A 22,026-nucleotide genomic window follows, 5' to 3' on the forward strand; every position below is an offset into this window, starting at 1 on the left:
CAAAACAGGAAGTAAACTAATTGAATAGCTTTAATTTTTAATATGAAGGTAGTTGCATCCATTGGACAAGGGAAATACATACCGTGCTAATCCACCTTCTTTAAATGTTTGTTCAATAGCATGTATAGCTGCTTAGACTTGTCTGAGATTGGGCACAGGATTTGAACTGAGATGCAGTACTAGTTCCTCAGTTTGTCCACTCTAAGCACTTCTAGTGGATTAAGGGTGAGGGTAACTTTTCCCACATTTGAACATAGCACATTAGTCTGCCTACTGTGGAGCAGGGTCCATACCTCCGATAGTGAAGGGTACCTTGTTAGAGATGAAGAGGTAAGAACTGAAACTACTCATGTTGGAGGCATTCAATCTTTTTTATTACAAAAAAAGAGAAAAAAGGTAGCTTAGCAGTAAGAAGATCCATCTTAATATATGGGTACAGGGCAAACATATACACTCAACCAGAATGGCTCCGAAAGTCTTGTCTTGTCTTTTTAAAAATTCGATTTAAGGTTCAGCAAGCAAGCACAGCAGAAAAATAGTTCTTGTGGCTTCACAAAGTGTTAAATTGATTTAAAGATGTTCATGGATGTTCTTCAAAGTTCTCTTTCCAACTTTTATGTAAAAATAAAACTATGCACACCAGGACATGAACATTGTTCTACTTGGCGAACTTTCTTCCATGTTCCTTGGCACCGAGGATTACCAACAGCTTGCCAATGGAGAACTTTATTTCTGAAATGTGACAGTAAATTGTTTTTTTTCTTTTAAAAAATTGAATGTGGGTTTACAAATACTTTGCACTATAAATTTTACTTTTATTACAGTGCTAGAGTGGATGCTTTTAGTAAATAACACTGACAGGTCAGACTTGATTAGCCTTTGAAACAAAACATTTCTAGATAAATCAATCTTATTCCTTATACTGTAAACTCTTGGGAGCAGGGCCTCTCTCTGTACAGTGCCCAGTGCAATGGGGCTTTATTCTCATTAGGGTGTTTGGGCACTACCATCATATACATGTTAATATATACTAAGGATTTTAGATTGAATTATTAAAATACAAAATTGGATTAAAATCTGTTCCAAATAGTTGATGATGATTTTTAATCCCTGTTTGATAAAATCCATACACCCAATGTAGTTAAAGAGAGTAATGTGCCAACTTGTTAACTGCTAGAGCTTGGGATCAAATTCAGATTGCAGCACTGCTACTTTAAAAAGTGTGGTGCGCCTGCAGTATCATCTGCACCTTTCCACCTTTTTCATAGTACAACCAAAAGCTTTAAAACCACTCCACTTGGCTGTATGACATTGGAGATATTCATCTAAAAATAAAATGAGATGTTTAAAGTTCTAATAGGCACTTACTAAATCGCTTGGCCCTGGTCTCAGCAGATACTGTAAATAAAGCATAAAGTTCTATCAAAGCCTAATGTAATGAATTTAGGCCTGGAAGAAGGGTTCCTTCTAGGCCAAGACAGAATGGAGAAGTCATCTCAGCTACAGCAGCTGGTCAGTGTGAGCTATTTCAGTTCAGCTTTTACATTGATCTTCCACCATTTCACTTCTCTTTAGCCACTGCCTAAACCCTGAGCATTCGAGCATTCTCCAGCTGAATAGAAGGTAAGTGAAATCCGAGCTGGTGTTTTTATATAAAAACTACTAAACAAAAAGCATTTAAACTCCTAAAATTGAAATATAGCTTACCCATCAGAACCCAGGCCATCTCCAGAACAACGATGGTTGCCAGTATTCATAGCTGGAGGCTGGCAAGCTACACACACAGTATACCCTTCTCGTAGATACTGCATCCAGCGGGCGTATGGCCGATTCTCCGCAGTGCAATGGTGAGAGAGTGATTCAGTTTTAAATTCCATACAATATCTACATGGAGGTGGGAAAAAATAGTACCACTTTAACTGGCTTTAGTAGTGATGAGCATAACTTTGTTAGACATTAGCACGTGAATCACTTTTATGCCATATCTATGCATCATACAAAAAGTATTAGTGATACAGAGCTTAGGAAAGAGATGCTTATGAGTCATTTTCTGAACAATGGCTAAGTTACACACCCTTTCAGCCATGACCAAATTATGGACTTTGGTTCTGACACTGATACACAGCCCAAGCATGACAATGTACAAAGTTTTTTAAATTAGGATGAAACACTTTGGGAGACTGCATCCTACTAATCTTATTTTTTATCTTTCACCATTAGATTAAACTCAATGTATGACTAATTGTTTTCAGAATGCCTATTGGTTTCATTTGCCCAGGGTAAACAGAGTAGGATTGAGCATTAGAGACAGTGATGGAGCTGAGTAGATCAGATCTGTGAGCTACATATTCGTACAGCTTCTGCCATATAGAGCAATCCTTGGGACTGGAACATTCAGCCAATTTTGTTTATACAGCAATCTATGTATAACTTCTCAGGCTACTCATAGTCACAGATTTACTTGACTTTGTTAGCTTCATTTATTTAATTTTTTTTTTAAAAGCAGTCACTCTACAAAAGTTTCCATGACCTCAATCAATGTCTAATTCGGGATACTTAGCAAATAAAATAATGACCTGGACTGACAGAAAATAAAATGCAGTACAGGAGAAGAAAAATTAGATATGTGGTTATTTAGGGCTGTGTGCTGCCCTTAAATTATTCCATATCAAATTAAATTTCTCTGTGTAGATAGATACTTTCTACTTAACAAGATGACCCAAATGTACATGTGAGAGTTACCCGGCTTCCTCTGTATCTGAAGACCACAGTGGAGAGACAGCTCGTCTTTTTCTTTCTTTACTGTATTCAGAGGTAGTTATGAAAGCAGGAACTGATGGGGGAAAAGAGTTAGATTATTTCACAAAGGTTGTGTTCTTATAGCATCAATTATGTTGTCTTTATTAGAGAAATGATGGCTCATTAAAGATGTCAGAGATGGAAGTCAGTGGTTTATTGAAAACACTTACAGCCTAAGCAAACTTCTCTACTCAACCCTGCCAATGTTCCTCCATTCCAGAATGAGGAATGAGTGCAGTCTAATCTCTGAGACAGAGTGGGAAATGTCTGGGTTAGATTGTGAACTCCATTTTGTAACCTCCATTTTCAATTAACCTCCATTTTGTGTTATGTGCTAACTGCCTAAAAAAAGGGAGGGGCAGATCTGTGCTACAGAATTACTTTGATACAACTACGTCCCTGAGGGATGTGAATAATCCAGACCCCTGAGTGACACAGTTATACTAACCAAAGCACAGATGTAGACAGCACTGTGCCAGCAGGAGAGCTTTTCCCCCTGACATAGCTACCCCATCAGGGCTTGTCTTCATTTGAAATGCTGCTGCAGCACTTCAGTATGGACACTCACTACAGCAATGGGTGGGGTTCTCCTGTTGACTTTTAACTCAGAAAGGGTGAGATCTCAGGACTTTTATTTTGGAAAGTGTGTACTTGCTAGTGCCTTTTAAAAGTACAGTGGGACTGTGGCTAAGAAATTCCCTGGCTAAGCCTGTGTTCCTTGCTTTCACACTGTCCCCAAAAGGGTTAATCTAGAAGTCAAAATGCTCCCAGCTAGGTAGAACTCTGGGGGAGTGTATGTGAGCAACTGAGGGCTTTGGAGTTTCAGAGACTAGCATACTTCCCAACATCCCTAGTGGCTAAAGGGGGACAAGTCCTGCCCCTGGGGCGTGGGAAGATTGGGGTGTTGGATTCTGCCCCTGAGGAATGGGAAGCCATAGTGGGGAGTTGCAGAGCAAACACATCCTGCACTCACCCCACAGCAGCAGTTCCGGTCGTGTGGGTCTGGCTGGGTTGACTCCCACTCCAGGCATTGCAACCTGGTCCCTGGCACAGGGAGTTGCAGTGCTGTTCACATTTGGTCTGTCCCCTGGATGAGGAGGCAGCTGGGCCAAATTTAAGTGAGTGGCACTGCTAGAGTAGGGTGACTGGACTGTGAAGTCCCACATTCCAAGGAAGGGCTCAGACAAGAGGTCAACCTGCGAGTGCATCCTAGAGATGCAAAACAGTGATTAGATTACCCAGACCCAGGGGGCTTGAGCATGTGTGATCCAGCAGCTGGGTCCACTTACAACAAACTGCTGATCATCCAGAAGGGGTACTGGGCCAAGATGTAACGGTCTCCATGCCCATTCAGTCCTAGCAAATAAACTGCCAATTGTGACAATTGCAACTGGATATCTATATATTGGTGGTGATATGGGCACCTATTAAGTAAGAACTGGATTGACACAAATTCATTTCATATAAGCCACTAAATTGGCATCTGATACCATACAAACCACACATCCTCATTTTTATTTGCACACCACATGTGCAAGTCAATTAATCACATGCCTGAGTACCCAATTTGTTGCAAGAACACATACACATTCATTTTGTTGGTGCACAGACTGGCAAAAACGTTGAAAAATTGCTTCTAACTTTCTACAAAGAAACATAGAAGCTTAACTTCCTTTGTATTTCCAGTTCTGCCTCAAAGGCCTTCATTTGTTTCTGACTCTACTCTGTTCCCATTGCCACTAGTATGGTTGAATGGGTAAATCATTGTTTTCATCTGTTCACAAGGCAGGAGTAGTCACTCCAGATGCAGGACTTCTGTATCCTGTTCCTCCTCAGCCCTATATGCAGGTCAGTTGTTTTCCTGCCTTATTGCAAGCAGCTGCAGTTTGTGTGTCTAAGATGCCACCTTCTTCCATGCCTAAAAGAGGTTCCAGAATGCCACAGAACAGGAATACAAAGAAAATGTCCTTCCAGAAAGAGCCAGGCAAGAAGGGCTTAAAATGTTGTTCTTGTGTCCCTCCCCCTGCAACCTTTTGGCAGCAGGCTTTTTCTGTACCTTCTTCCTATATACAGACACACCCCTTGCATGTAAGTGCAACAGCCAGGCCTGAGCCATAGGGAGCCTGATTCTGAAGAAAACCCACATTCCAGCAGTCCCCTGTGGATTATAGACACCAGCAGGACAGGTCCCAAGGGACTTTTAGGAGGAATATGGCTCAGAAAGGACTTCTGGGGGTAGGGAGATGGTGTCTCTTTAGGAGTATCCTAACCCCTCTCTTTTTATGAGAGTTCTTTCATCTAAGATAAACTGGGCCTCTGTTGCCTCCCTTGCAAAGAATCCTTTTACCTCACAGCTAAGAATTTTTTCCTTCTTTAGTAAGGGAGCTCCTGGCTGTACCATGACCTATTGATCCTAGAGGCAAGGAAAGCCTTGTCCTTCATTTTCCTTTCTTGAAGAACCTCCCAAAGGTGGTGAGCTAGATTTGGATCTGGATCACCAAACTGTCTCTCTCATTGTAAAAATACCCTCAGAAGGTCACTTGCGAGGAATAGGGTTGCATGGTCACCCACATAACAAAAATGTCATGGTCTCCAATGGAGCAGTGATACTCTATTTTCTTCCCAAGGCAGCTTCTCTGGGGTGATTCTGCTTACCTCCCTTTCTGTTGGGAAGATGGTGGAAATAAAGTTAGCGCTCTTGATTCAACGCCTATCCCAAGAACTTACTCAGGCACTGCAGGTCAAACACTGACTTCCATAAACTGTGGTTTTCCCACGTGAAGGTGGATTTATTGGTGGCTTTCCATTCTAAGCCCATAGGCCTACTTCTGGAGGCTAACATCCTTTTGTGATCCCATGTGCAGGTAAGTAGAAGGGGCTGTTATTTAACAATTTACATGGGGGTGGCACTCAGACTGCTACTATAATCTATGCCTCGTACACCTCTAGAGTGGCCATCCCAATGGCTCATGCAGATCTGAGGGGACAAAGCTGTTTGCTTCAAGCTGCCTTTTATGGTATGTAGGAACCTCTTGAAATAGCTCATCTCAGTTGAATCCCCTCAACAACATGTATCCATCTTCCTTTGGAGCCAACTTCTTGGGTGCTTCTGCACTGGCTCAGAGAGCTCTCTAGATCTGTCTCTGGGATGGGGATATTTCATCCAAGCTTTGTTTCCTCTTTCTTCCCTTTCAGGATCCCAGGCTGTTTGGAGATATGTTGGATATGGTCTTGGAGCATCCAATAAGGAGTGCAGTTTTGTGTGTCTGGCACATTAGTGCAAATGCTTACAGAAATACATTGTAAGATGGGTTTAAAAACTACTGAGTGGCCTAAGTCAAGAAAGTGAAGGGGAATATGTAGTTATAGTTCTTTGTACAATAAACTCCTTGTAAACACTTCCAACAATAATATATCCTTTGTAATTTAGGTGAGGTGCATTCACCTTATACACATTGTTTCCTTTTTATTGGGACTGATTCTGCAAGATGTTAGGAGCCTCCTGTGAGATGTGGAGCATTTTACCTGTCACTGAAAATCCAAACCTGGCCCAAAATGTGTAAGTAAATATTTAAATCAGAAAGAATAAGCAACTATGAAATTATATGAAAGTAAAGGATAAAGTTTTAAAAGGGATGTCTGATGACCCAAAGAAGAGCTCTGTGAAACTCCAAAGCTTGTCCAAATCCACCAACAAAAGTTGGTCCAATAAAAGATATTACCTCACCAACCTTGTCTCTCTCAAAGTTTTAAAATGCATTTGTACTATGTAGACTTTAACTGCAACTTATTGTCATCAATGCCTGGGAGTGGGAGAGGGGGTAAAACTACTATTAAGTGGTGACAAAATATATCAGGGCAATTCAAATAAATCACAGAGAGAGTACCGTGTTCATGTCCGCAGTCCTGCCCCTGGTAAGTCAGGTATTCCAGGCAGCCAGACTTCTCTTCAAGTAGGGGGCAAGGTTCCCCACCATTTTTAGGTTCCTGCTTCACATAGCGCCTACGCATTCGCAAATTAGGCTTACACTGCTCTGCACAGCCACTCCAGTGACTCCACTCCCCAACAATGCACGGAAGAGCTACAAAGCAATATTTGAATATTACTAGTAGTCAATACCACTATCTTATTACAGTAGCACCCTCTAACAATTCTAGTATTAAGGCCCTCTGGGAATGCCCCTTTACTGAGGGGTTTAAGATGAAACTTTCCCTTTGGGAAGATTATTCCATAGTTGTTCACTTCAGGGTTTCTTTCATGTTTCTCTGAATCATCTGATGCTGGCTATGCTGGAGACAGGATACTAGACTAGAAGGACCTGTGATCTGATTTAGTTTGGCAGTTCCTGTGTTGCTAAATTTGGTTTAATGGAGGAGAGAAATAAAACAGGGGAGTTAGGAGGCATCTGCTCTTCACCTCTCTCCCTCCTTGGAGTTACTGGTTTCCCATTTTTAGAGTCTTTTTTTCAAGATGACTTTGCTGCTAGTAACTTATTCCCAAAGCTGGTAGAAATGTTTCCTCCACTAAGTTTTCCTTTTGTTTATGTTGGGTGGTCCCTGTTTGCTGTGAATAACACTAGGTCAAATTGCCTTGTAATAACACTTTTTCTCTTCATTCACCTCAGAATATTGTATAAGAATATATATTATTGAGATCCCTTTTTAATCATTTCCCAAAGAACACAGTTCACATTTCTCTAACCTTTTTCACTGATGTGCCTAGATTCTACTGTTACTCCAGATTTAGATTAGTGTAATTCCAATGGCATTACTCTAATATAACTGAGAGCAGGATGTGAGTGGAATTTATTTTAATTTCTGTACACTTTGGTTACCCTTTCTCTGCCTTTATGTCCTTTTCCTTTTCGCAATTAGGTGACAATTCCCAAGGTGATGCACAAAATTACAAATCTGACCCCATGAGTTCCCTAAGATAACACTAGAATATTTTACACTACCTTAAATTTGTCAACATTTCCCATTATTATTAAGCACCAGACAGGAGCCAACACTGCCCCTAGAAATTGCTCCTCTGTATTTCAAAGGCGACTTACCCCTAGCTGGTAAGGGGCTGGTTTTGTTCAATATCTTTATTAATGATCTCAAAGATGACATGGACTGCACTCTCAGCAAGTTTTCAGATGACACTAAACTGGGAGGAGTGGTAGATAGGATACAGAGGGACCTGGACAAATTAGAGGATTGGGCCAAAAGAAACCTGATGAGATTCAACAAGGACAAGTGCAGAGTCCTGCACTTAGGACGGAAGAATCCCATTCACTGTTACAGACTAGGGACTGAATGGCTAGGAAGCAGTTCTGCAGAAAAGGACGTAGGGGTTATAGTGGATGAGAAGCTGGATATGATTCAACAGTGTGCCCTTGTTGCCAAGAAGGCTAACAGCATTTTGGGCTGTATAAGTAGGGGCATTGCCAGTAGATTGAGGGATGTGATTATTCCCCTCTATTTGACATTGGTGAGACCTCATCTGGAGTACTGTGTCCAGTTTTGGGCACCACACTACAAGAAGGATGTGGAAAAATTGAAAAGAGTCCAGCGGAGGGCAACAAAAATGATTAGGGGGCTGGAGCACATGACTTATGAGGAGAGGCTGAGGGAACTGGGATTGTTTAGTCTGCAGAAGAGAGGAATGAGGGGAGATTTGATAGCTGCTTTCAACTACCTGAAAGGGGGTTCCAAAGAGGATGGATCTAGACCAGGGGTAGGCAACCTATGGCACACGTGCCGAAGGTGGCACGCGAGCTGATTTTCAGTGGCACTCACACTGCCCAGGTCCTAGCCACCGGTCCGGGGGCTTTGCATTTTAATATAATTTTAAATGAAGCTTCTTAAACATTTTAAAAACCTTATTTACAACAATAGTTTAATTATATATTATAGACTTACAGAAAGAGACCTTCTAAAAACATTAAAATGTATTACCGGCACGCGAAACCTTAAATTAGAGTGAATAAATGAAGACTCGGCACACCACTTCTGAAAGGTTGCCGACCCCTGATCTAGATTGTTCTCAGTGGTACAAGATGACAGAACAAGGAGTAATGGTCTCAAGTTGCAATGTGGGAGGTTTAGGTTGGATATTAGGAGGGTAGTGAAGCACTAGAATGGATACCTAGGGAGGTGGTGGAATCTCCTTCCTTAGAGGTTTTTAAGGTTAGGCTTGACAAAGCCCTGGCTGGGATGATTTAGTTGGGAATTGGTCCTGCTTTGAGCAGGGGGTTGGACTAGATGACCTCCTGAGGTCCCTTCCAGCCAGGGGAAGCTCTAGCTTTTTTGCCGCCCCAAGCACAGCAGGCAGGCTGCCTGTGGCAGCTTGCCTGCGGAAGGTCCGCCGGTCCTGCGACTTTGGCGTACCCACCACCGAATTGCCATTGAATCCGAAGGACCAGCGGACCTCCCACAGGCAAGCCGCCGAAGGCTGCCTGACTGCCACCCTCGCAGGGACCGGCTTGGAGCACTGGTGCCTGGAGGTGCTGCTGCTTCCAACCCTGATATTCTATAATTCTATGCTTGGTAGTGTGAAAAATTCACACCCCTGAACGCTGTAGCTATACTGACCTAAGCCCTGGTGTAGACACAGCTAGGTCAATGGAAGAATGCTTCTGTCACCCTAGTTGCCATCACTCAAGGAGATGGTGTTCTGACATTGATGGAAAACACTCTGTCAGTGTAAGCTGTGCCTACACTACAGGATTATGCCAGCATAGATATGGCACCCTAGCCATGCAGCTATAGTCCCCATAGGGTAGATGTGGCCACAGACTACTGTATTCCTAGTCTGTTACTCCCAAGAATCATCACTTTTTAACAGAGACTGAATGGCAAAAGCAACAAAGTGTAGCAGCTTAAGGCGAGAGGTTTGAAAATAACAATACAGGTAAACCAAAGTTCTGTGAATTCCAATGTTAAGAATTTCTGTTTAATCCAAAATGCCTCTGGGTCCCCCCAGACTGTAAACAGGCTATTGTATTTTGACATGATATTGAAAATTTCATTTTTATAAGCTTTGGGTGCCATCTAAGACTGTTAAATATCAGACTTGACCAATAATAATCATTAGTACACTGTACTTCCATAGTATCTTCCATCCACGGAGCTCAAAGCTCCACAAACTTTATTAATGAACAAGGTAGTGAATGCATAAATGCCTCCTCATGTACCTGTTAAGTGATACTATCTTGGGTATGATTGCAATACCTGATTGCATTTTTTTTAGATAAAATTGTATAAACCTATTGCTTAATTTCTTTATCACTTTCACATAATATCTCTTATGCGTCCTTCTTTGCATGGAAATTTTATTCTTACTTAAAGGCTCCTACAATACAGATATTCTACAAGAGCTTTGTTTTGATTGTTTGTTTGGTTTGTTAGGCCATTTTATTTGTCTTAGATAAAGGTGCACTAAGGATTGTCTGAAGAAGTTCTGATTTTGATCTGGTTCTGTTAATATAAATATGAAGGCTTGATATCACTAAATTTACTGGAGACAAAATACTTATCACTTATATAATGCTTGTCATCTTAGATTCCAAAGTCCTTTGTCATTATTCCATTTTACAGATGGGAAAATGGAGGCACAGAGGATTAAAGTGACACATAGGTTACATAGTTAATGGCAGAACCAAAAAGACAACTAGTTTTCCTGAGTCTCATTCTTGTGATTATCCCCAAGATGAATTCTAAGATATATTAAACATAATGGGTTAACTTCATTCCTGGTTTCCCTGGAGTCACACCAAGGCTTGATTGACTCAATGTGATCAGTATTCATAAATAAAGGCGAGGTTTCTAGTTAAAAGTACAAAACTTCACATCTCTCAAAGCTTCGTCTTCAGGTTCTATGGAAATCGTTAGTTGAAATATTGAGTTTGACACAGTATAACATGAATTAACATTTTTGGCCAGAATGTGACACATTGGGAATTCAAATACCAGTTCTCATGCACAAATTTACGAATGCCTTGTGAATCATACTTGGAAGTGTTCACACAGCTCCACTTCAGACCTTTCCAAAAGCATCTTCTGGGGGGAAAAGAGCCATTATTTTGAAAGCAGATTTTGATTCAGAAGAAAAAAAATTTCAAAGCAATTCCCTCAGAATTTTAGGAATACCATTCAATAAACAGCACATATGCCACATTTTCACAGAGAGCTTGTAAATCCTGTTGTGTTTATATGTCCTCCCTCAAATCAGACTAATACAGTCTTTACTTTTCCAAGGTTCTAGTGGAGTTCATTTTTCACCAGGTAAAATGAGTTTATGGCTTACAAATATTGTGTGAGGAGAAATACCAGAACACATGGTCAGCTCATTGACGATTTCAATCAAAGAAAAAAGGAAAACACTGTTCAACTAGATAAAACTTTTGTTTTGTATTATACAGAATTCTTCTGACACCTGCTGGAATGTTTAGCCCAAGTATGGCCTTGCATACTTTTTATGTAGCCATATAGATGTACTGGATGGATCAGGCAGCCTTCTGAATCAGTGCAAGCTGTAAAGACTGGACCATAAGACCGCGTGTTGATCACTTGAGAAAAAGCCTTTCAGGGTGAAAGTGCTTGTGATATAGAAGATAGAATTTAGGTGATACACTAACCAGCTTTTACATTTTCAAAGGTAACTCAATGATAGTGCCTGCAGAAATTCTCAGTAATGGATCTGTTATATCTGATTCTTCCAAACTATCTCTTTCTTTATCTGCAATGCTTCCTTCTCTGGATGCATCCACTAACGATTACATCTTCCTTGCATCTCTCCTCCATATTAATCATGATAAGCTTCTTTCTGCTCTATATTTTCCCTTTCCCTTGGATTTCCCATTCAAATTTTGGCAAAACAGCAGCTCTGTCTTGTTTTACCTCTAAAAGCATGGACAACAGATCACAAAAGATGTCCCTGGTGGATACGGATACTCTGCAAGCTGACTGGAAGAAAAGTTTTAGCAGCTTGTTTCCCAGATTCCAGAAGCAGGTAATGGATCCATTATCCCAGGGTAAGAAACTGCCTAATGAAAAGATCTTTGCTTTGTTTGCCATTTAACAGCCACCTTCCATTAGACAAACCCACACCAGTGTGACACACTGGCACGAGAGTTCAGCTTTCCATAGCCTCATTTCACCGAGACACTGAGAGTTACAGTTTTTGAAAACTGTGCCTATATGGCCTGCTGCATATCTATTTGTTAAATTGTCATAAAGGATTGTATAGGTCTTTAAATTCTGTTCATGAGATGATAATATACATTACCAGAGATGGCCCAGGGGCTTTTAACTGATGCAAATATTTTCTGTGAGTGAGTGGAGAAATGCAGGCATCAACTCTCTGCTCTCTAATACCTTACACAGTGACACTTGTTTATATGATCAGGACAAATCTTGCTCCTCTTACTCACAGGGGTGGTCCCATAGGGCCAAATTTGCCCCTGATGCAAGTCTATTGACTTCAGTGAATTTGCATCCCTGATGAATTTAGTCCAGTACCCTATTTCTGCTCATCTCCATCCATTTTGCCCAAAGTGGTTTGGCAAAATTATGTTACTCTCCAGCCATTTTGCCCATGTTATTCCCTCTTTAGAAGTCTTCACCGGTCTCCTCTCTTCTTCCATCTCAAATTCAAGTTTCTTGCTCTTACTAGAGGTGCTAAGAACATAAGAATGGCCATACTGGGTCAGACCAAAGGTCCATCCAGCCCAGTATCCTGTCTGCCAACAGTGGCCAATGCCAGGTGCCCCAGAGGGAGTGAACCTAACAGGTAGTGATCAAGTGATCTCTCTCCTGCCATCCATCTCCGTCCTCTGACAAACAGAGGCTAGGGACACCATTCCTTACCCATCCTGGCTAATAGCCATTAATGGACTTAATCTCCATGAATTTATCTAGTTCTCTTTTAAACCCTGTTATAGTCCTAGCCTTCACAATCTCCTCAGGCAAGGAGTTCCACAGGTTGACTGTGCGCTGTGTGAAGAAGAACTTCCTTTTATTTGTTTTAAACCTGCTGCCCATTATGAGGAGACCACATCTGATCTGTATGCAGTATTCAAGATGGGGGCGTACCATGGATTTATATAAGGGCAATAATATATTCTCCATCTTATTCTCTATCCCTTTTTTAATGATTCCTAACATCCTGTTTGCTTTTTTGACTGCTGCTGCACACTGCGTGGATGTCTTCAGAGAACTATCCACGATGACTCCAAGATCTTTTTCCTGATTAGTTGTAGCTAAATTAGCCCCCATCATATTGTATGTATAGTTGGGGTTATGTTTTCCAATGTGCATTACTTTACATTTATCCACATTAAATTTCATTTGCCATTTTGTTGCCCAATCACTTAGTTTTGTGAGATCTTTTTGAAGTTCTTCACAGTCTGCTTAGGCTTAACTGGTGTGACTAGACAGCAAATGTGAAAAATCGGGATAGGAGTGTGGGGTAATAGGAGCCTATATAAGAAAAAGACCCAAAAATTGGGACTGTCCCTATAAAATTGGGACATCTGGTCACCCTGGTCTTAACTCTCTTGAGCAGTTTAGTATCGTCTTCAAACTTTGCCATCTCACCATTTACCCATTTCTCCAGATCATTTATGAATAAGTTGAATAGGATTCAACATTTCCCCTGGTTTTATTTCTTCCTTCTCCCCTCTCGAGAAGAAAGATAGTCTTGTGGTTAAGCACAGAATTAGGCCTCAGGAAAATGGTTCAATTCCTGCCTCAGGTATAGATGTCTTGTGTAACCCTGGGTATGTCACCTCATGTTCCTCAGCTGTAAAAATTCCCTCATTCACAGGGGTTTTCTTCACATCTCATCTAGTGCCTCCTTCCATGGTGCACCTTAGCCTTTAGAATGATCCCTTCTGTTTGTGAGACAGGTGACATTCAGGGCTCCTTTAAATCCCTCCTTCAAATACACAACTATCTCCACATAACATCACACCTCCAAGTTCTTGCCATTCCCTGTCAGAGGCAACGCATGGGAGGACGTGCGGGGTCAAGTGCCCCTCCAGATTGGTCTGCCCCAGGGAGGGAGCAGGGGCAGTTGCTTCTTATGCCCGCCACTCTGGGTCGCTGCTCCATGCTCCAGGCCCGGCTGCTGGAGACAGGGGCCCAGCGAGCCATAGCTGGAGTCCCCTCTCCCCTCAGGCATGTTTCTGGCTCACTCCGTCCTGTCTCTGGCAGCCAGGCCTGGTTGGGGAGCGGGCAGCCACCGCCAGGCTCGCTCAGGCAGCTGCTGCACTGCACAGAGCAGCAACTCGGAGTGCCAGCTTCAGCCATGTGAGAAATGGCTCTGTCCCACTCCCCGCCTGGGCCCGCCTGCCAGGGAGAATGTGGGGCGGGGGCAAAGTGGGAGAAGAACAGAGCCCTTCCCCCACCCTAGGTAACATGGGGCAGGAAGAACGCGGCCAACCTAGGCTGGAGGTCGCTGGGCAGAGGAGACACGTGGGGTGGTCATATGTCCTCCCCTTTAGATTGGGAGGCATAAGTCATCTATGCCTGATATACTACCTGGCCTATCTTTCTGGACCATATTGTCAGCAACTTGGGACAGGAACCAAGTCATCATCTTGTAAGCTCTTTGTGGCAAGGGGGTGTCTTTTTGTTCTGTTGATATAGATCTGTGTTTGTACAGCACCTAGCATAATGGAGTCCTGATCCATGACTGTGCTGCTAGGCACTACTGCAATACAAATACAATTGTTATTATTGCTGAATGCTTATATAGTGCAGTTTGCACACTGCTGTTACTCCAGAAATAATAACACACAGCTCAAAATGTCATGTCTCGTGTAGTAGGTGTTTAACAGAATCATAATAGCTTTAATGTTAGGCATCAATAATTTTTTCCTAGGCAAATGAATGCAGTACAAAAAGCCTATAAGGCATACATGACAAGCAGAGAGTTAGTCCATGGGGTCATGCACAGGCCACAGGGGTAAGACTCTCTACACGAAAGGGGAATGGAATGTACTAAGTACAAAAGAATATCTGTTTGTTAGAATCATTATTGCCCTTACAATATTTTCTGTATTTAGGATACAAGATACTGTAATTTTTTCTCACGTAGCCTGATCCAAAGCCCATGTAAGTCAATGGAAAGATTCCCACTGACTTCCATGGGCTTAGGATCAGACCCATCTTCACTATTAATTTGGTTTCTCTGGGATTTTTTTTAATGCAATTAGTATACATTTCACATCTAAGCACCAAGTCTTATGGGAACTGCATGAATACATCCAAGGGAAGAATCTGGCCCTTTGATTAAAAATTGCAATATTTATACTATGGTGCCACATAGGAGCTATTTTCCCTTTTTTCTAATCATTCTGTAGTGACAGTTCCATATCCATTAACATCTCAGTTTCCTTACAACCTACATCAAGATTTCACTCATAGACAATTTTTTAAAATGTTCTTTTACATGTATATGTTGGTATTATGATAGCAACTGCTGGTCCCATCTGAGATCAGGGCCCTGTTGTGCTAAGTACAAACACATAGCGAGAAACAGTCTGTGCCCCAACGATCTTACAGTCCAAATAAAAAGGTGAACAAAAGGTTGGCAGGAGAACAGAGGCACAGAGAAGTGAAGTGCCATGCCCAAGGTCACCGTGGGCAGGGCCGGCTCCAGACCCCAGCGCGCCAAGCGCGCGCTTGGGGCAGCGTCCCAGCGGGAGGGTGGCAGGCAGCTCCGGCGGACCCACAGGCACGTCTGCGGGAGGTCCACTGGAGCCGCAGGACCGGCGACCGCTAGAGCGCCCCCCGTGGCGTGCCGCCCTGCTTGGGGCGGCGGAAATCCTAGAGCCGTCCCTGACCGTGGGCCATTAGTGCAGCTGGAATTAGAACCCACTAGGGTCTTGTTACTTATCCACTAGATCATGTTTCCTTCCAACATATCATCAAATATCAATGTCAAGTTTTCTGGTGCTGTTATTTTCTCAATAAAATAGTATTCAGTGTTGTGTAACTGAAATACCAGCTCAGTAATTATTATAAAACAGAATGGTGAGCATATTATCATGATAGTTTCTTATTGATATAGAAATCTCTTAAGTTGTGTAAAGTTTTTCCTTTGTCTGCATGTCATTTTCAGATATTAATCATATTTTGCTTTGCTTTTTCTAGTCCCTTAGAGGTCATTTTTCAATATGGTGTTTGAGGAATGAAATATAAATCATGTAACATTTATTGGGCACTGTGCCTCAGATTCACTTTGAATTATTTTGAAATGTAGCCCTTATTCCAAGAGTGATTAAGTTTTTTTCCCCCATCCCATCTACATTTTCCCTTCAGTGTACACCACATGTTCTGGATCATTATTTTTCCCATCTTTCCTAATTCAATTTTAAGACATGGGGAAGATTTACAGCTTAATTTATATTAATCTTCTTCCAGCACCTCTTTTCATACAGCACTATATAGTCACAAGTGTCAGACTTTACTCCCACTTTAGTCTCCATTGCTGTTTTATGTTGTCATCTTAAAAAGCTCATTAATAACATTTATGAGGTCATTAATGGCTATCAAAATCTCAGACAGTATTTACTCCCTTCTGTGCTCCTTTGCTGAAGAAAGTTATAAAGATTATTTAGAAAACATCTATTAGTTATGTTATCAGTGCTAATGCAGACAGAGAATCAACATGTTCATTCACAGAAGTATTTCAGGCTCTCAACGATTCTCCAAGTTCACAGCTCTGTGTAAAGTGCTGCTTCTCAACCAAACATCCTTTCAGCATTGTAAACACTGTACGGAAATTAGTTTAAAAATCCCTGTACATAGGTTTTGCAGCCCACACCATACCAGAGCATCTCTTTATAGAGTACCAGGCATGCTACAATGTCTAGGCACAATAGACCTTAACACTTGACTTGGCAGCTTTAGAATGGCCTTTCTTTCGCTGGTTTCTGGCCCACCTTTAATGTTATTTCTGGGCCAGGGCTGGCTCCAGCTTTTTTGCCACCCCAAGCGGCAAAGCGAAAAAAAAGAAAAGCAAAAAAAATATAAAGCTGATCGGCGGCACTTCAGCAGCAGCTCAAAGAGGAAGAGAGGGACTGAGGGACCTGCTGCCAAATTGCCGCCGAAGACCCAGATGTGCTGCCCCTTTCCATTGGCCGCCCCAAGCACCTGCTTCCTTCGCTGGTGCCTAAAGCCGGCCCTGTTCTGGGCAGTGCTTTTGTACGTCTTAATATATTTTTTAATTACGCAGATCTGAAGATGGTGGGCATTTTAACTATTTCTGTAATTCCCAAAGTACTTTGTCCAATAGAATCAGAAATTTGCAGTGCTGACGGGGATGGAATAACAAAACTGCTATAGCTAAAAACGTAGATATTGGGTGGGATGACAAAAGTGCTATAGCATAGTAGGAATTCCCCCAAATTACCTCTACCCCATTCCTCATCTGAAAGCATTCTAACTTCAGGTTCTTTGCTTTCAACCTTTGCACATCCAAACAAAGGGAAACTCATGCTATTTCAATCTATTTTTCTTTATTTTAATGCCATTTTGGGTGGTTTCAAAACTTCAGAACCATCTTGCTGATGCTGTTTCTTGTGCATATATCTCAGTGTTTCTAAATGTGTGTGTGCACATGTGCATACGTAACTAATAAAGTACAGATAAGTTTACTGATTTGCAAAATGTAATGTCTTCCTAGCCCTACAAACTTCCACTGAAATAATATTTGGATTTTTTAAAAGTAAAACACAGTACAATGTTTGTTGGAGTTGCAGAGTATTTCTGAGCATTCTCATTGAAAAGATGAGCTCTATTAAATTAGTTTTATAGTTGCACTTTCTGGCCTGGATGGATGAGTTTGTAGTTATCTGCCCTCTTCAAATGAGAAGACTTGATGCTTCTGCATGCTTGGCTCCTGAGTTAATTGGGAGTTGCAGGCAAACAGCATCTCTCAAGATCAGGCCCTTTTGTTATCCCACAGCCAATTTTTGTTAGCCATCTTCATCTTTCTTCTCTCTCCAGGACTTCACAGACACTTGTACTCCAAGTACATTGTGTTCCTCTCCTAGTTTCTAGGGATGCTTTCAGTAAGCAGGGTCATCCTGTATTACATTCCTAGCAAGTCTCTCCCTCTGAAGCCCTCAAACAGTAGCTCATAATGTCTTCAAACTATTTCCATGGAAGCTTTTCAGAGGTTCTTTTTAACTTTGTGAAGATTAAGTTACATTCTCCCATTTTGCTCTCTTCAGTTCCAGATCTTTTAGCTTAGGTCCAGACTGCCCCTACCTGTGGGAAATGCCCATGTTAGGCATTCTGGAGGAGGGGATTCTTCCAAATCATTCCATCAAGGAAGTGGGGTCTGGCCCCTGCCCCCTTCTTAAAATGAACAGGGGCTTTGCCCCATAACTGCTGAATCCCCTAAGATCCCTGCCTGGCCTCCTTTTGTCCCAGTTTTCTACTAGTATGGGCTCTACTCTTTCATTAAAAGAGAGAGTTCCATTGCACGGAAGGGCACCACAAAAAGTGAATGCTTGCTTTTTGGTGAGTTTCCTTCTTGTGATGGGGGAGATGCAGAAAGTGATTGATAATGCATATTTATTTCCCCAATGCTTCATCTCCCGTTGTGCTGCCCTGTGGGGTTTATGGACGGGGAGGATATGGATGTGGCAGAACCTCCAATTTCACAACCCCCAACTTCACATCTATGGACACATCAGTGTGAAGAGGGTTCCCTTCCTCATGTACAGCTAGGAGTTGTAGCAGTTACTAGATCCTTTTGAGTAACAGCCACCTACAAGAGCAACAGAATTTGCAACCAAATTTCCAGTTCCTTTTTTTCATGTGATAGTTGCTTCTTTCCTCTCTGTACATGGTCCGTTACTGGTCTCCACCCATGCTCTCTCCATGAGCTTCAAATAATGCATCACTGAAGTGCAGTCACATGAAAAGTGACTTTACAAAAATGGCACATTCTTATCCAACAGATCTCTTCCCTGAGTCCCAGCAGTTTGAGAGACAAAAATAGAAATTTACTACTTTCTGTTTTTGCTAGCTCTGCAGAGCCTGTACAGCTATGGGAGAGTGAGCTGGATTCTATCCTGGTTCATGCATCATCAACAGAACTATAAACTTAAGTTTCAAATGCAGACACTTTGTAACTGCTGATATGTGAGTTAAAAATACCAGCTTGATCCAAGGCTAAATCTGAATGAGCACCTTAAACATGGAACCGCACAATGCTATTTTTACTGAGTCCCTTTTCAAAGTATACCTGAATTTTAAGCATATATTGGCCAAGAGGTCATACATGGAAAAATCCCATAGTTAGAAATCAGCTCATTTCTCTTTTTGGGCCTCATGGAAGTTTTTAACCTGATTTTAACTCTTTTAATGTTGATTCAGTGTCTTTACATGATTGCTCCTGTCAAAGTTGTGCATAAACAACTCAGTTTGTTTTCTTGAGCAAGTGCAATGACCACAGAAGTCATTTTGTTGATGCTCTACCCACTATTTTTCCAGCCTGAGATTACAATGTAAATTATACCATCTTTTTAAACTGCAGTTGAGGCATTCTGTGTTATATCTTCTTGTGACTGTTTCTTCTCTGGTAGTATCAGGAAGGAAGGCTGGTTTGGGAATTAGGGCACAAGCCTAGGACTTAGGTGACCTGGGTTCAGGTTCCTGCTCTACCACAGACTTCCTGTGAAACCTTAGGCAAATCACTTACTCTCTGTGCCTCAGTTTCCCAGCCATAAAATGGAGATAATAACACTGCCCTTCCTCACAGTGGTGTTTGGAGGATAAATACATTAAACACTATTGTAAGGCACTCAGATAGGAGGTAATGTGATCTCTATAAATCTAAGCTAGACAGCATATCCAGTCAGCCCAGCAAAACATATTGGAGCAAATTTATCTCTGGTGTGAATCCATTAGCTTTGTGGTCCTACATCCTCATTGTAACTCCTTTACAGCAGGAGAGAATTTAGACTATGGCTTTAAAATAAGAGCCATAGTATTTTATGGGGTACATAAAAGTGGGCAGGCAAATTCCAGGCACAGCAACTACTGTTGAACCAGAAATGGGATATGCATCCAATGCTGTGTGGAGGGATAGGTGAAAAGATTCTTCAGTCTCACTTTTCTGCTTAATGCAACCCCTAGCTGCTATGTTCACACAGGGCCAAATCCATCCCTGTCACTTCACAGCTTGAGGGTGAGTGACACCAATGATGAATTTGCCCCACGGTGTTTTGCATTCTAAGGAAAAGTCAGAGCCTTGTTCACATCATCTTACGCCCATTCCCTAATACAAACAAGCAAAACAAAAATTAGGTGGAACATCAAGTGCGTAAGCCACCAAGATGCAACAAATAATGTTCTTATTATCCTTCCATCATTTTTTACACCCTCTTTACATCATCATAAACAATAACGCCAATGCAGTACCTCTCCTGGACTAAACTTTGCAAAGAAATGGAAGTTTGTTTCTCTGAGCTGCACCCCTTCACTGTAAGAAATAACTGGTCACCTTGAGTCACTTCCTTGCATTCTTTATTCTGTTGTGACTCACACCCTGTACGAACTGGAAGAAAACTGGCTGACTGCTGCTACCAACTAATGCCTCGGGTGGAAGGAAATGCCACAGGGTGCAGTTATTGTACCGAACAGCAGTGGGAGCATGAGCTATCAAACCCCAGCTGCCTGCACTTACGTGCCCTATGCTGAGTGACCTACCTGGGCACGCCTGCGAGTAATCATAGCAGCAGTCCCCAGTGAGCTTGCAGGCTTCATCACAGAAACAGGTCCCATAGACTCTGTCCATCCTCCAGCCGGTGCTGGCACAGCTTGGGTCCCGGCCAGGGCAGCATCTTCTCTCTTCAGAGCAGCCCGCTTCAGCCCGGGGCCAGAGTCTCCACAGCGCCAGCAGCACCATCCAAAGGACACTCGCCGGGGCCCTTGCGCTCATTGCTTCCCTCTCAGCAGCGACGGGTCCGGAGTGAAGGATTCAGACGCTCCGGCTCCTTCGCCCGGCTGAGCTGCGGGCCCCAGCGATCGCCTCCCCCCTAGGCCGCCTGCTGCAGCATCCCGGCTCGGCTCCCCCAGCCCGGCTAGCAGCACTGAGTCATGGCCCTAAACGCTCCGCCGAGACAAGCCCGGGGTCGGGATCCGCCAAGCCCCGCGCGGGCGGGTCAGGCGGCGGGCAGGGAGCGCGCGTGGGAGCAGGGCAGGGGACGGGGCGCTGGGGACATGCCGCCAGCCGGGAGCTAGTCACTGAGCCGCAGCTTCCCCGCCGCCGCCCCGGCTTGATGTGGCGCTGCCGCCCGCGCGGGCAGAACCCCCTGGCCTGCCCTGAGGAATGCGGGGCGGGTGGGGGCTCGCGCTGTGAGCCGGGGCTGGCTCCATCCTCCGAGGGCACAGCAAGGAATGCGACTGGCTGCCGGCCAGAGAGAGACACAAGGCTGCTGGCGGCAGCGGCCGCTGCTACTTACTGCTGGGCCTTCTGGCACCACTTCCCTGTTCCCTCAGGGGCTGCGCCAAAAGCTTCTGCAGTGGCCCTGGCAGTGATTAATTTTTGCCAGGGCTGAGCCTCTAGACTTGGCAGTTCCTAATCCCAGCACCTCTGAGTTTGCCAGAGAGTTACGAAAATAAAACAATTGCTTGAGGCCCAACACCTGGTTCACTACAAATTAAGCACTGGGCCCTAGCCTGGCTTAAGACTGCAAGCTAGAGAACGAGTTACATTGGAGGACAGCTCCTGAAGTCCTTAGAGGCAAAGCTCTCTGGTTCATTAGAAGCCTGACTGAGTGGAGAATGAAAAACGCTCTCAGGATTTTGGACCCAAAAAGACAGAGGTCCTCACACTGCTCCCATAGCCATCGCTGGCAAACTCTTCCTGCATTGGCATGGCAGCACAGTAAAGTGTTAGTTGGAGCCCTTTGTACCACCATGAGCTTGTGAGGGTTTCTGTTCACAAATGCCATGCTTTCAGGAAGGTGTGACTCCGCTGTGAAAAGTTGCTCTTGTCTAAAACATTGTCTCCGTGTAGTTATTTGTTTGTTTTTGTAGATCTGGCAAGTGGAAATTGGCTGTGGAGAAGCCGATGGTTTGTTGTCTTAAGAATATTTCTAAGGTCAGGGCACAATTAACAGACTAAGGAGTATTTATTTCTTAATAAATAAATAAAAGTAGGTTGCTGGGGGGAAAAAAACAAAAGAAATTGTAATTGTTGACATTGTAAACAAG

General features: G+C 42.9%; 1 protein-coding gene across 1 annotated transcript; it reads right to left on the reverse strand.

Moving 5' to 3' along the window:
• Nucleotides 1-358: 358 nt before the first annotated feature.
• On the reverse strand, nt 359-21,314 carry SBSPON (somatomedin B and thrombospondin type 1 domain containing). Its single transcript, XM_039527569.1, has 5 exons — nt 20,518-21,314; nt 6,687-6,881; nt 2,743-2,833; nt 1,708-1,884; nt 359-732 (listed from the first exon to the last, which is right to left on the reverse strand). Exons 1-5 carry the CDS (start codon nt 20,747-20,749, stop codon nt 615-617), a joined length of 813 nt encoding a protein of 270 aa, XP_039383503.1. The 5' UTR covers nt 20,750-21,314; the 3' UTR covers nt 359-614.
• Nucleotides 21,315-22,026: the final 712 nt, after the last annotated feature.

The sequence above is a fragment of the Mauremys reevesii genome, linkage group 2 (assembly GCF_016161935.1).
Source record: "Mauremys reevesii isolate NIE-2019 linkage group 2, ASM1616193v1, whole genome shotgun sequence".
Classification (NCBI taxonomy): Eukaryota; Metazoa; Chordata; order Testudines; family Geoemydidae; genus Mauremys; species Mauremys reevesii.